Source organism: Cetorhinus maximus, chromosome 2, assembly GCF_964194155.1.
Source record: "Cetorhinus maximus chromosome 2, sCetMax3.hap1.1, whole genome shotgun sequence".
Lineage (NCBI taxonomy): Eukaryota > Metazoa > Chordata > Chondrichthyes > Lamniformes > Cetorhinidae > Cetorhinus > Cetorhinus maximus.
Window position 1 is genome coordinate 87,987,016 of NC_135880.1, and position 14,370 is coordinate 88,001,385.

The 14,370-nt window shown below is 44.3% G+C and overlaps 1 protein-coding gene across 1 annotated transcript in view; it reads left to right on the forward strand.

Annotated features, from left to right (window-relative positions):
- Positions 1–14,370, forward strand: part of LOC144691231 (uncharacterized) — a 341,534-nt gene that overhangs the window by 294,841 nt on the left and 32,323 nt on the right. The window contains exon 14 of the mRNA XM_078559280.1: positions 6,449–6,578. Within this exon, the coding sequence (XP_078415406.1) occupies positions 6,449–6,578 (130 nt within the window). The remainder of the gene's footprint in view (positions 1–6,448; positions 6,579–14,370) is intronic.

Genomic DNA, 14,370 nt, shown 5'->3' on the forward strand with positions numbered 1-14,370 from the left:
CTTGCATCCTGTGTTTCCTGATCTGGGGCAAAATGCACAAAATTGTGTTCCTTTGCGAAGATGGCATCCATGACCTCATGGATGCATTTGTGTATGAAGACTTGTGATATCTCACAGAGGTCACCTGTAGAGCCCTGAAAGCAGCCACTGGCTTAAAGATTGAGCGCCACTGTCACTTTCACTGGCACTGGCAGTGGATGCCCTCCACGTCCCCGTGGCACCAAATCCTGCAGCAGGTGGCAAATGTGACCGACCAGGGCAGGATTTTTAGATTGGTGTGAGGGCACAATTGGTGGGCCCAAAAGCGGCCAGGGAATGGACCACCGACCGCGATCAATTAATGGCCAGCCAGCGTGAAGCACGCGCTGAAACACTCAGGCGGGCACTGACGTAAGCGCAGGTGCCGGCATTGCTGAGATAATGCTCCCTGAAGGCGGGGAGCTGCCTCAAGGAGTTGAAGACTTCAAAACAATCAAATAAGATTTTTAAATCACAATAAAAATGTCCAAGCACAACAGTCAGTTACCTGAACATATACATGTTAAGAATTCTGTCCATAGATTTTTCTTTTTCTTTCATTTAACATCGGAAACTTCATCCCGCCCTTGGATGAGGTTTCATCAAAAATGCAAAGTTCGCCTGGCAGATTTGCCCATCTGCCAACCGTAAGGTTGGACAGACCACGAAAAATGGGGGACAGTTGGAACTTTCACAATTTTAATTGTCTTCTTAATTGTTGGCGGGTGTGCTTCTGATGCTCGTGCGTTTCCGCCAACTGAAATATTGCGCAAGCGCGACATGACGTCGGGACGCTTGCCCAACGTCATCTCGTGCAATTTTGTGTCCGACCAGGTCAGGCATGCGCCTGCACGCTGACCTAAAATTTTGCCCCTAGACAGGTGCAGTCTTTGGCAACACTGGTTCTCAGCCATCTGCAGGAATGCAAGGCGGCGCCGATAGATCTTGGGTCTAGCTAGGCACCAACAAGCGATGGCTCACTGTGGCTGTTCAGCAGCATAAGCAGGATGCCCAGTTGCCCCTTCTTCATGACGGTGCTGCTCCTCCCTCTGCCCAGCTAGGCACCTCAATCGGTTTCTTCTCCTTTGTTGCTGCTCTCTGTAAGCCATGAGGCCTACAGCAAGGTCACAGGCTCCATTGCCTGTTATACTCCTCCTGCAGGATGAAAGAGAGAGACTCGTGGGTTAGCTTGGTGTTCTAAGACCCTCTCTTGGTTAAGTCTGAAGGCTCCTTAACACATTCCAGAGAGTGCTGGCTGCCACTTGGATGGCCAGAGTTTAGGCATTCTCCTAACCTGCACTGCAAGGCTGCACTAGCTTGAACCATGGAGCAGACTGGTCCAAACCTGAATGATAACTTTGCAAGGGGCTGTAAGTGCCTCACAAGTGACTGCTCCACGGCTACCTTTTGCAAGGAGATTATACAAGGTGCCCAATTGCCCAATTGTTCTGCAGTCCACTAAAACACTCATTAGTTTGCAACCTGTGCCCAAGGGGTTAAAATCTCTGGAGCATTTGGTAGCGTTTTCAGACCTCCGTTGCTTGAGTGGGTAGATGAGCTATAGGCCTGACTCCAAGCATTTCAATGTAGCTGCGCCTGAACTGACTCAGCTGAGGAAGAATGGTAACTATATACAAGGTTTCTCTAATGTGTGGCCTCTTCCCTCACACCATGCTTGTGCGCTACCATCAACCGTAGTGCAGCCCTTGCCCCCTACCAATTCACCTCAACTGCAGTGCAGCCCTTGCCCTCCCCTCAACTCGCCTCAGCCGCAGGGCAGCCCTTGCCCCGGCACCACACTGTAAGCCAGCCGGGAAAATGCGACTTGCCTGTGCCCTCGCCTGAATGCGTGGTGCCTCAACTTTGAAGTCCAACAGGCTACCCTCGCGAGCACTGTGCAACGTTACTGTACACTCACCTCTGAGTTCCCATCGAAGAGCAGCTCACCAGCTGCACGCCTTATAAATGTTGTTGTGAAACACGTCGGTGTGCTCAGATGATCCAGCGTGGGGGGATGATTCTGGCTGAGCTGGGCCTATAATGATATACAGATATATTACGATGAAGTTCCCAATGTGTGGCAGCGGGAAATGCGGCCCACCATTGACAGGCAGAGCGGATGATTGCAAACTGGTTTCACGACATCATGAAACCAATTTTTGGCCTTCCCACCATATTGTCCGCTCACGCCTGATGCCAGTGGGCATGGAAAATTCCACCCCATGTTGATAGCTGAAGGGTAATTTTACACGTCCACATTGCCGGCAGAGAGCTGGGCCTACCAGCAGGATTTATTAGAAAATCATAGTTTTCTGCCCAAATTTTTGATGTGAACTGCTGGTAAGTGAGGCATTTAATGGCAATTAGGACTTGTAAAAATTACTCATCTCATAGATGAATAATTTAACTTGTTCATTTCCAGAAGATCAAAACTGTGCAACTCTTCATTCGTCTCCTGTAATCTACAAGCTTTTAAAACCAAAGATTGGCTTCACTTACTCACTATTTGCTGATTCACCTTGTCTGCACTTTTCAAGTATATGCAGTACTTCTCTATTGGCCTTGGGCCTTCCCCTTGTTTTTTATTTCATTTAAAAAGAAAACGCATGCATCATTTGCCCAAAGGACATTTATAAATGTACATGGAGAATGAACAATAAATTGGCCCAAAGTCTTTAGAGAACTGATTCAAGTTCAACACAAAGTGTTGTACAGCAATTTGTAGCATAGCCTAAGGTTGACAGAACAAATCCACAACAGCATTCTGCGCATGTTTACACGAGAACAAATTGATATCAGCAGCATGTTTGAGGGAGTTCATAAGGTCCCTTATGCTTTTTCAGAAACATTTTCAAAGACAGCTGTATAAATGACTGTCTTCTGAGTGACAGGAAGTCTTAGTCTTTCTTTCCCCAGAGAGACCTTGTATCTGAACAAGTCAAAAACCCTTGATAAAAGCAAACAGGGGAATTTTTCTCCCTGACCTTTCAGTTGCCTGTTTCATCAGAGGTAATGCGTCCCGATGAATCAGGAAATTTTGTTTGAGGAATTTTGTAACTCTTGAGTATGCATAATACATTGTAGGTGTTAGTATATCTGTATCATTTTGACTGCAATTCCCATGTATATGTGACAAATGCATATTTTACAGCATGTTAGAACAGGTCAGTTCTCTGAAAATTCTACAGCTGAACTCACGATTTTCAGAATGTGCTTTACAGTCCAATCCTAGCTAGATATCTTTATAAAATACAGTAGAAAAGTAACCATTAGCACTATATACTTTGCAAAAAGTTGCATCCATATATTTTTGAAATAGTGTTGTCAAAACATGTAGATTATTTTTGCTGTAATTGAATACATCACACATTAGATGTGATGTTTCCCCCCTGTAGTATGACCAGTACTACTAGTATAAATTGCTTGATCATCCAAGCATCGCGTTATCTTCAATTGATACTGGATATTTTTCATGAGAAAAGGAAACAATAAACAAAACTTATATAAACTATTAATAAATGGTCAAGGATGTGAATGTATGTGATTGGCAGACTAGCCCAAACTATCAGGATCATACGCACTCCTGTAATTTATCCCTAAACTTCCATTATTCTGTATAGAAATAAGAGATTGAATGTGTTTTTCTGTATGTTGCTGGTTCAAGGCCAGTAGAAAAAAGGTTAATACCTTTCTGGATTTCACCATTGCTTTCATTACTTATGTCTGTCAAGAAGCAATCAGCACATAATGGTAAAAGCGCAACTGCAGCAATCTCTTAATCAAACCATGGTATTGAAAGGATCCAACTCTTGATACCTGCACATCTGTATTTTGTACACTGCTGGTGTTTGTTGACTTGGTGGACGTTTGTTCCACAAAAATCTACATTTTTATACTAATCAGCTAGAGTTTAACTTGCACATGATTGAAATCAATTGAATTATTTCATCAAAGAAAAAATATCTATAGGGCTGAGGTGTAGTGCAGCACAATTCAATCTGCTGCACCACAGACCAGTATAAATTTTCTCCAGCAGTTAGGTCAATGCCTCGATTCCATGCTACCAGAGAGGATTGGGGATCAAGCTATAAAATTGCAGTTCTGATTCTTGTGTGTGAATCACTCCTGCTGAGTTACTTTTTTTAATTTGTTATGTCACCGTGGAAAAGCATTGAGCAGGGTCTAAAGTTTTGTCTTAAAGGGAGAGAGGCAAAATTGGTGGAAGAAGCATCCTGGCCCAGTTTTGCACGTTATTTGTGGCAGGTTTCAGAACAGCATTGAAAGAGGCTTGTGATAAAAATTGCCTACCCGTCAACTTGGTTCATGGTTAAGCACAACATGTGAGCATGAAGGGGAAGGTAAGAAATTGGGGGAGATTTTTCTCTTTGCTGCCAGGGAGTTAAGTGCTGCCTGGGTGAATTGCAAGACTGTAACAAAGTCCATGCAAATTTTTTGCCGTTAATTTAAGTTGGATGGAAAATTGAGCACACTCTTTTACAGATGTGTGATTTTTCCCATTCCATCATCCTTTCTGTGCTCCACCTACAGATGATGCTTTTAATGTCCAGACTATTAAGATGAAAACCTGTTGCAAATACCCTTAAAAAAAAATCATCAATCTCCAAACCAACAATAATTGAAACAATTGAAATTCCTTTCAGAAAGTTGTTCAGTCAATTTTGTTTTTCGTACAAAGATTGAATTTGTCAGTCTGACTCTTAAATAGACTGCCTTATATAGTATAATTTAGTGTGTTTATTTGTTTGAAATAGAGTTCATTTGCTATATATATGTTGGTAACAAATTCCAGTAGACTTTCTTACAATCTGTTGTGTTGGTCTATTGTGTGCATTGTTTCAGAAATCTTCATCATCTTGATCATAAACCTTCACAAATTCAGTAGTAAAAATAGCGTCTCATTAATCAGTGTACTGAAACTGGTATGTACAAGAAAAAAGTTAGATTTTTTATTAGTAAATCTCCCCGGGAATTTCACAGCTTTTTTTTTCATTCTTTCATGGGATTTAAGCGTTGTTGGCAAGGCTAGCATTTGTTGCTCATCCCTGTTTGCCCTTCTTCAACCACCATAGTCCATGTGGTATAGGTATACCCACAGTGCTGTTAGGAAGGGAGTTCCAGGATTTTGACCCAGCAACGGTGAAGGAACGGTGATATAGTTCCAAGTCAGGGTGGGGTGTGGCTCGGAAAGGAACTTGCAGCTGGCGGTGTTTCCATGCACCTGCTGCCCTTGTCCTTCTAGGTGGTAGAGGTCACCGGTTTGGAAGGTGCTGCCGAAGGAGGCTTGTAATGTTGCTGTAGTGCACCTTATATGTGGTACATACTGCTACCACTGTGCTTGGATGGTGGAGAGAGTAAATGTTTAAGGTGGTGGATGGTGTGCCGAACAGGCAGGCTACTATGCCCTGAATTGTGTCAAGCTTCTTGAGTGTTGTTGGAGCCACACTCATCAGGCAAGCGGAGAATATTCTATTACGCTCCTAACTTGAGCCTTGTAGATGGTGAACAGGCTTTGGGGAATCAGGAGGTGAGTTACTCATCACAGAGTTCCCGGCCTCTAACCTACTCTTGTCGTCATAGTATTTATGTGGTTATCCCAGTTAAGTTTCTCATCAATGGTAACCTCAAAATATTAATGGTGGTGGATTCAGCAATAGTAATGCCCATCAAGGGAAGATGATTGGATTCTCTCTTGATGGAGAAGGTCATTGCCTGGCACTTGGGTGCCACAAATGTTGCTTGCCACTTATCAGCCCAAGCCCGAATGTTGTGCAGGCCTTGCTGCACATGGACACGGACTACTTCATTATCTAAGGCAAGGTGAATGGAAACAAACACTGTGCAATCTCAGAGAATATCCCCACTTCTGCCCTTATGTTGGAGAGAAGGTCATTGATGAAGCAGCTGAAGATAGTTGGACCTAGGACACTACCCTGAGGAACTCCTGCAATAATGTCCTGGGACTGCAATGATTGGCCTCCAACAACCACAACCATCTTCCTTTGTGTTAGGTATGAGTCTAACCAGTGGAGAGTTTTCCCACAATTTCCAATGACTTCAGTTTTGCTAGGGTTCCTTTGCCGCACTTGGTCAAATGCTGCCTTGATTCAAGGGCAGTCACTCTCACCTAACCTTTTGAGTTCAGCTCTTTTGTTCATGTTTGGACTAAGGCTTTATTGAGGTCAGAAACCATCAGTGAGCAGGTCATTGTTGTGTGAGTGCTGCTTGATAGCATGGTCAATGACACCATCCGTCACTTTATTGATAATTGAGAGTATACTGTTGGGATGGTAATTGGACAGATTGGATTTGTTTTGCTTTTTTGGACAGAAGATATCTAGGCACGTACCACATTGTCAGGTAGATGCCAATGTTTTAGCTCAATATCATCCATGTCTCTTTTTTGTTAAAGGCTGATTCTAGAGTATCCATTGGCAGTGAGGATCCCAGAGGCTGTCATAAAAAAACAGTGAAATTGGAAGAAGAAAGAGAAGAGTTAAATATGAATTATGTCAACTTAAATAGATTGTCAGTGAATGAAGGTAATGGTCCAATATGAATGGTTTCTATTCGGTCTTTGTAATATATGCCGAATATAAAATAAACTATTATTTTGTTACAAGCTATATAATGCCAATATCTCAGTTCTCCTTTAACAAAATCCTTGCTTTGTATTCTCTTACTGTTGGAAAAACTTTGATGTGGGGTTATGAATATACATGTTCATTTTTATAAGGGATTAAGCACTTGAGGGGAGTTAAATGTATTGAATGGGCTTTCGTGAATGAGAGTGATTTTTTTTATGTAGTGAAGTCTGTAATAGATATTTATTATTTTATTTTATTTCCATCTCAGCGTGGCTCCTGAGGCCTGCCCATGGTAGATATTGGGTAAGTTGGCCAAGGGACTGACTATAAGAGGTCATGAAGGATGAAGGATGTTAGTTGGCATGAGTTGTCACTAAATTAGGCTAGGGGCTGTAATGGGAAACGGGGATAGTTGGGGGGCATGAATTGGCAGTAAATTGGCATATGAGGGTATAAGGAACCATGGAACATGTGGGGGCATGAGCTGGCACCAAGTTGGCATAGGGGCTGTAAGTGCCATGGGGATGGGTGGAGACATGAGGTGGCATAGAGCCTATAAGGGACCATGGGGGTGGGTGGGGGAATGGGCTGGCATAAATTGCCATAGATGGGCATTGGGCAGTGGGTGGGAGGGTGAGGAAGTTTGAGGGGCGAGGGCTAGAGGGCCTAATGTTTGAGAAAAGAAGTCACGGAGAACTGAGGCAGGCCTCTTAAACAGCCTGCTTTGCCATACAGCAACCCCTGTGGCCACCTCTGATCTGTATCCGGAAGCAGCGCCCGATTCCATGCCCACCCCCTCCCTACCCTGCCCTCCCTGGAACAAAGAACTCACCATTTGGGGTTTCGGGGCACTTTTTCCAGAGGTGAGTGCAATGAGCCAGGAAATTTTCCAGGTCTGCGCTCCCATCTGTGGAACAAAAGACCAGGCCCATGTTGCAGCCCAACAGAGTTAGGATTTATGTGGCACTCACCCAGGAGAGAGATAATGGCAAATTGTGAGACCTGTTAACTAATTACCATAAGACCATAAGACATAGGAGCAGAAATTAGGCCATTTGGCCCATCGAGCTTGCTCTGCCATTCAATCATGGCTGATAAGTTTCTCAACTCCATTCTCCCACCTTCTCCCTGTAACCTTGGATCCCCTTACCAATCAAGAACCTATCTATCTCGGTCTTAAATACACTCAATGACCTGGCCTCCATAGCCTTCTGTGGCAATGAATTACTTAGCCATGGAGGCATTTGAGAAAATATTATTGAAGCTAAAATGAGCAATTCAGCTTAGATTTGAGTGAATGAACTAGAATTGATTACCAGAGCTAGATACAAATTATCCCTTGCTTTGTCCCTAGTTAGAATGTTCTTACAATTCTACTCAAATTACCAATATCATATCAAAATGTATTTGTCCCAAACCTTCCCAAACATGTTGAATAGGGCCATCTGAAGTACATGCTCCTGAACTAGAATTGATTACCAGAGCTAGATACAAATTATCCCTTGCTAGATACAAATTATCCCTTGTTTTGTCCCTAGTTAGAATGTCCCTACAATTCTACTCAAATTACCATTATCATATCAGGAGCATCTGAAGTACATACTCCACATTTGTGAGGAAATTTGTTCACTACTGGAGGCATCAATACATGCTAGCTGCTTCCCAAAATGTACATACTAGTCTTTGAATAGATATTGAATACTGCTGCTTATGTCTACTCCAGGCGATGGTCTAAAGGCTTCTGACTGATGGATTCCCCAGAAGTAAACACTGCTCACTATACCTACAACTCATGATCCACATTTGGTTTCTGGCGGAATTACTTAAGTGGTGGTATTATTGACTTAAGTAACAAATGAACTCATTGTGCAAGTTTAGCAATTTTTATTAGAAAATTACGACATCTCTTATAGCTTTATCTGAAAGAATGCAGGGGCAGGCTTTCAAAGGCAAAATGTGATTTGTATCTGTCTGTACAGATTCAACCTAATTCAGATTGGTATGTTCTTTCTTCTGGATGTTCTCAAATCTATATTGGAATGTTAAAATGCCATCAACATTGTTAGACAGGAAATGAAAAGTGAAATATTGCAGATGCCGGAAATCGGAAATAAAAACAGAAAATGCTGGAAAAATTCAGCAGGTCAGCTCAGCTGGCAGGTGTGGAGCAGGACTGGGCAATTGGAGATGGGGAGACTGGATTTGGGCCTCCACCCAGTAAGGATCCACGCATGGCCAAGGGTGCATCCATGTTGTAGGCAGCTTATACTGTCATTCACTCTCCCAGAAAGGATCAAGGAGAGAACAGAAGAGGAGAGATGTGCACCTGTAGAGGCATCACAACAGACACCTGCACCCTCCATCAGCCCAGAGCTACACACCTCGGTGGGCCTTAGCTCTAGTGTAGGAAAGGCCTCATACTCTAGTGGTCACCGCACACACATGTGTTCTCAGCAGGAAGAGGCAGGTCAGCTGAGCTAAGCAGCACTCAGAGGAGTGCTGGAGAAGAGGTATCTTTGAGGTCCGAGTCCAATGACAGGCCTCTGGAATCAGCCTTCCAACTGATAGTGGAGAGTCAGCAAAAGGCAAGGGAACATCATGCAGTGGTGTTGGAGGCCCTCAACAGAGTAGTGCATGAGTCAGCAGAATCCATCCACCTGCTGGCTGATGAAGTGGTGCCAACCTGCGCACGCACCGAGGTCTCCATGGGGAGGTTGGTGGACTCCATGGAGATCCTGGATCAGCAGATTCTGCCAGAGATGTGCGCAAATCTGCACTTCACTGCGATAGCCATGGGGGAGCTTCTGCAGTTGGCATGCAAGAGGGGTACAGGGCACTTTGACCTCCCTCCAAGTGCCCCTTCCCCTCAAGGAGCCAGGCCAGAGACTTCGGGCATTCAAAGGGAGGAGGAGCTGCAGCTGGGCAACCCTGAGACATCCACTCAGGAATCTCAGAAGTTGCCTGGTCATTCCGAATCCCCATTGCCTGTGACCCCTTTAACCGCATCCTCTATCACCGCAGAGAGAGCAGCTGGCCCTCAGTAGGACAGCCAAAGGAAACTGGGGCCCTCCAGGCCTTGGCTCTCCAGAGGATGGCTGCCAAAGCCATCCAAGACAAGAGGGTCAGCAGGTTGCCTCCACCCCTGCTGTGGATGTCAAGGGAGCACTTAGAAGAAGTGGCAGGCCAAGGGAAATCAAGAAATATGAAATCATAACTGGTTAGATGGGTGAATAATTGAATGTCACAATTAGAGAACTTTTGTAAATGTAATCACTTTCACTTCAATAATAATGTCCACTGTCTCGTTTCAGCATGATCCTTAACGCCTACCAATCGTCCACCATCCACCCCTACTTCTCTGCCTCCGGGCACCTGACCCCACGAATGAGGCATCGGCAGGGAGTCAAGGGTATGTGCCAGGGTCTTTGGGAGCCATGTGCAAGCACTCTGCCATGCATGCTGATGCTTTATTCTTCAAACTCTCATGTGCCCCAGATCCCTGACATTGTCAATACTACTTGCTGGGGTTCCCTTTCAGTTGTCCAGTTGAGATGACCTGCGTCTTCACCCACCCTTTTTCTATTCATTCATGGGATGTGTACATCATTGCCTAGGGCAGCATTCATTGTGCATCCCTAATTGCCCTTGAGAGGGTGGTGGTGAGCTGCCTTCTTGAACAGCTGCAGTCCATGTGGTATAGGTACACCCACAGTGCTGTTCAGGAGTTCCAGGATTTTGACCCAGCGACAGTGAAGGAACAGTGATATATTACCAAGTAAGGATGGTGTGTGACTTGGAGGGTAATTTCCAGGTAATGGTGTTCCCATGTGTCTACTGCCCTTGTCTTTCTAGATGGTAGCGGTCATGGGTTTGTAAGGTGCTGTCTAAGGAGCCTCGCTGAGTTGCTGCCGTGCATCTTGTAGTTGGTACACGCTGCTGCCACTGTGCTTCGGTGGTGGAGGGAGCGAATGTTTGTGTAAGGGGTGCCAATCAAGCAGGCTGCTTTGTCCTGGATGGTGACTAGCTTCTTGAGTGTTGTTGGAGCTGCACTCATCCAGGCAAGTAGGGAATATTCCATCACACTCTTGACTTATGCCTGGTAGATGGTGGACAGGCTTTGGGGAGTCAGGAGGTGTGTTACTCTCCACAGAATTCCCAGCCTCTGACCTGCTCTTGGAGCCACCCTATTTATATGGCTAGTACAGTTCAGTTTCTGGTCAATGATAACCCCCAGGATGTTGATAGTGGGGGATTCAGTGATGGTAATGCCATTGAATGTCAAGCGGCGATGGTTAGATTCTCTCTTGTTGGAGGTGGTTGTTGCCTGGCACTTTATGTTATGAATGTTACTTGCCACTTACCAGCCCAAACCTGGATATTGTCCAGGTCTTGCTGCATTTGGCATATACTGCTTCAGTATCTGAGGTGTTGCCAATGGTGCTGAACATTGTGCAATCATCAGCGAACATCCCCACTTCAGACCTTATGATGGAAGGTAGGTCATTGATGAAGCAGCTGAAGATGGTTGGGCCAAGGACACTACCCTGAAGAAATCCTGCAGTTATGTCCTGGAGCTGAGATGGTTGACCTCCAACAACCACAACCATCTTCCTTTGTGCTAGGTATGACTCCAACTGACAGAGAGCTTTCCCCCTGATTCCCATCGACTCCAGTTTTTCTATGGTTCCTTGATGCCATGCTTAGTCAAATGCTGCCTTGATGTCAAGGGCAGTCACTCTCACGTCATCTGCCACATATCGGCTTTCATTTTGTCAGGAGCTGGGAGAGAGAAGTTTGCAGAAGCTATGTGTTTCAAGTTCAACGACAGCAGTACTTTCTCAGTGTCTTCTCAGCGAGAGGTCTTTATTGAACTGATCAAGATGTCTGCTTACAGAGAGACTGCCTCATGGCCAAGGTCACATGATTATGGCAAGCCAGATAGGACATGTATTAGGCTAAGGGGTGGTAAATTTAAATCAGAGATGAGGAGGAATTACTTTTCTCAAAGGGTCGTGAATCTGTGGAATTCACTACCTCAGAGTGCAGTGGATGCCGGGACACTGAATAAATTTAAGGAGGAGATAGACAGATTTTTAATTCGTAATGGGTTGAAAGATTATAGGGAGAGGGCGGGAAATTGGAGTTGAGGCCAAAATGAGATCAGCCATGATCATAATGAATGGTGGAGCAGGCTCGAGGGACTGAATTGCCTACTTCTGCTCCTAGTTCTTATGTTCTTATGTTCTTATTACTGTTGCATTTCAAAACCCACAAACCCCCCTTTTCATAATGAACAAAACATCCAAACATCCCCCCCTTTTCTAATGAACAGAAGACACATTTGCATGTACGATCACATGTAACTGTGAGTTACCCACATTACCCACTGTTTTAAAAATAAAAAGCTACTGCGGATGCTGGAAATCCAAAACAAAAACAGAATTACCTGGAAAAACTCAGCAGGTTTGGCAGCATTGTTTTCTTGCATTAACAATTGTCTGTTCTACTAGTCAGTCTCTCCACTTGCATTGCATACAGTCTTTAAACCGTGCAGGTCTCTTAATGGTACGTGTGCGCCTTGTCATTGGCTATTCATCTGGGTGATGTTCCTTGTCCGGAGAATGTTGTTCCATTACCACTGTTGAGGATCCGTGAACTTCTGGGATTGATGGTAGTTCTGTACTCAGTACAACTGGTGAGGTCCCTTCTCCTTGACCAGCTGACTGTGGTGAAGGAACAGCTTCTCTCATTGTTTATATATGCCTGCAGTTGTGCCGATATATTTGGTCATGCATTTCCACTGTGTATGACTGAGGTGACAATTTCTCTATGCATATCCCAAATTTCCACCTGGGCTGATTCCTGTTGAGAGTGTTGAAGATTTGTACCCTGACTAGGATGTTATGGTGAGGTTGTATAAGACATTGGTGAGGCCAACTTTGGAGTATTGTGTGCAGTTCTGGTTGCTTAACTATAGGAAGGATATCAGTAAGATTGAGAGAGTGCAGAGAAGATTTACTAGGATGTTGCCGGGTCTTAAGGAGTTGAGTTACAGGGAAAGATTAAACAGGTTAGGACTTTATTCCTTGGAGCGTAGAAGAATGAAGGGAGATATGATAGAAGTTTACAAAATTATGAGGGGTATAGACAGAGTAAATACGAGTAGGCTTTTTCCACTTAGATTCGGAGAAATAAACACGAGAGGACATGGCTTTAGGGTGAAAGGGGAAAGGTTTAGGGGGAACATTAGGGGGAACTTCTTCACTCAGAGTGGTGAGAGTGTGGAACGAGCTACCATCTGACGTGGTAAATGCGGGCTCACTCTTAAGTTTTAAGAATAAATTAGATAGATATATGGATGGGAGAGGTCTGGAGGGTTATGGACTAGGTGCAGGTCAATGGGACTAGTGGAATAATATTTTGGCACAGACTAGAAGGGCCGAATGGCCTGTTTTCTGTGCTGTAGTGTTCTATGGTTCTATGGTTCTCCAATGCACAGCTCTGGCAATGGTTTGGCAGTTTGTCAAACTGAAATTTGGCTTTCTGCCATTTCACCTTCATTTTTTTTCACTCACACCTGTTACTAGTTTTGGCTTCAGTAGCTTTTTTGCTATTGGAAGAGAAGTTTACATGCAGTGTGACATTAGTCTTTGGGCTGGGCTACTTTCCATGCCTTAAGTTGGTCTGTTTTTCTACTCGAGGATTGCCTTGTATGCATCTGTGCTGGATTTGCTCGATTTCTTAATAATTCCTTTGGCAACTTTTGCTGCCTTTCCATTTGACTGGAGATAGTGTGGAGATGATGTGTGGTGTTGAATTTCCCAATACTTAGTGAAACGGCTGAATTCTTCAGTCATGAACTAAGGGCCATTGTCACTCATCACAATGTCTGGAATTTGTAACGGCTGAAGTCTACTTTTAGGCATTCTACTATTTCTTTCATCATCGTTGAAGTTAGCTGGTCTAACTCCCAGTAGTCAGAATAATAGTCTACAGTGATAAGATAATCAGTTCCTGCCAAATTGAAAAAGTCTATTCCCAGCTTCATCCATGGTCTGTCTGGGATGTCATGTGTCATCAACAGCTCTCTAGCTTGTTTAGCCTGGTACTCAGTACAAGCACTGCACTGGCATATGTGGTCTTTAATTTCATTGCTCATGTTTGGCCAATAGAGCATTCTCTTGCCTTCCTCAGATTCAATTCAATTCCTTGATGACTTGCATAGATTCACTTCAGCATCTCTCCTAAACTCCTTAGGGATGCTGACTCTATTTCCTCTGTACAAGATGCCATCTTGGGTTGTCAGTTCACCTCAGTGTGCCCAATATGTTCCTGTGACCACAGGGGTGTTCCTTTATGCTCTCAGGCCGTCCTTTCATCATTACTTCTTGCAGCACTTGATTTGAGCAAGGTGCTTGTCTGTCAGATTCAATGTCTCTGCTGGGTTGATGACTTTTAGACCATGTCGAGCTGCTGCTTCACGTCGAACCTCTGTCATCTGTTTTCTTTGTTTGTCGGATAGATTTAGGGTAGAATACAATTTTTAGCAGTCCCTTCCCAGCAGTATTAGAAGTGTGGCTACTCGTATCATCTCCGGCTCTTGAAGTAAATCTGTTGCTAGCTCACAGTTTTGCCACTGCAAGTGGAAAAACTGCCAGTTCTGCCACATATCGCCTTGCATTTTAACATGATCTGGTAGAGGGCGGTTTACAGCAGCCATGTTAACTCACCCATAATTTTACTTGCA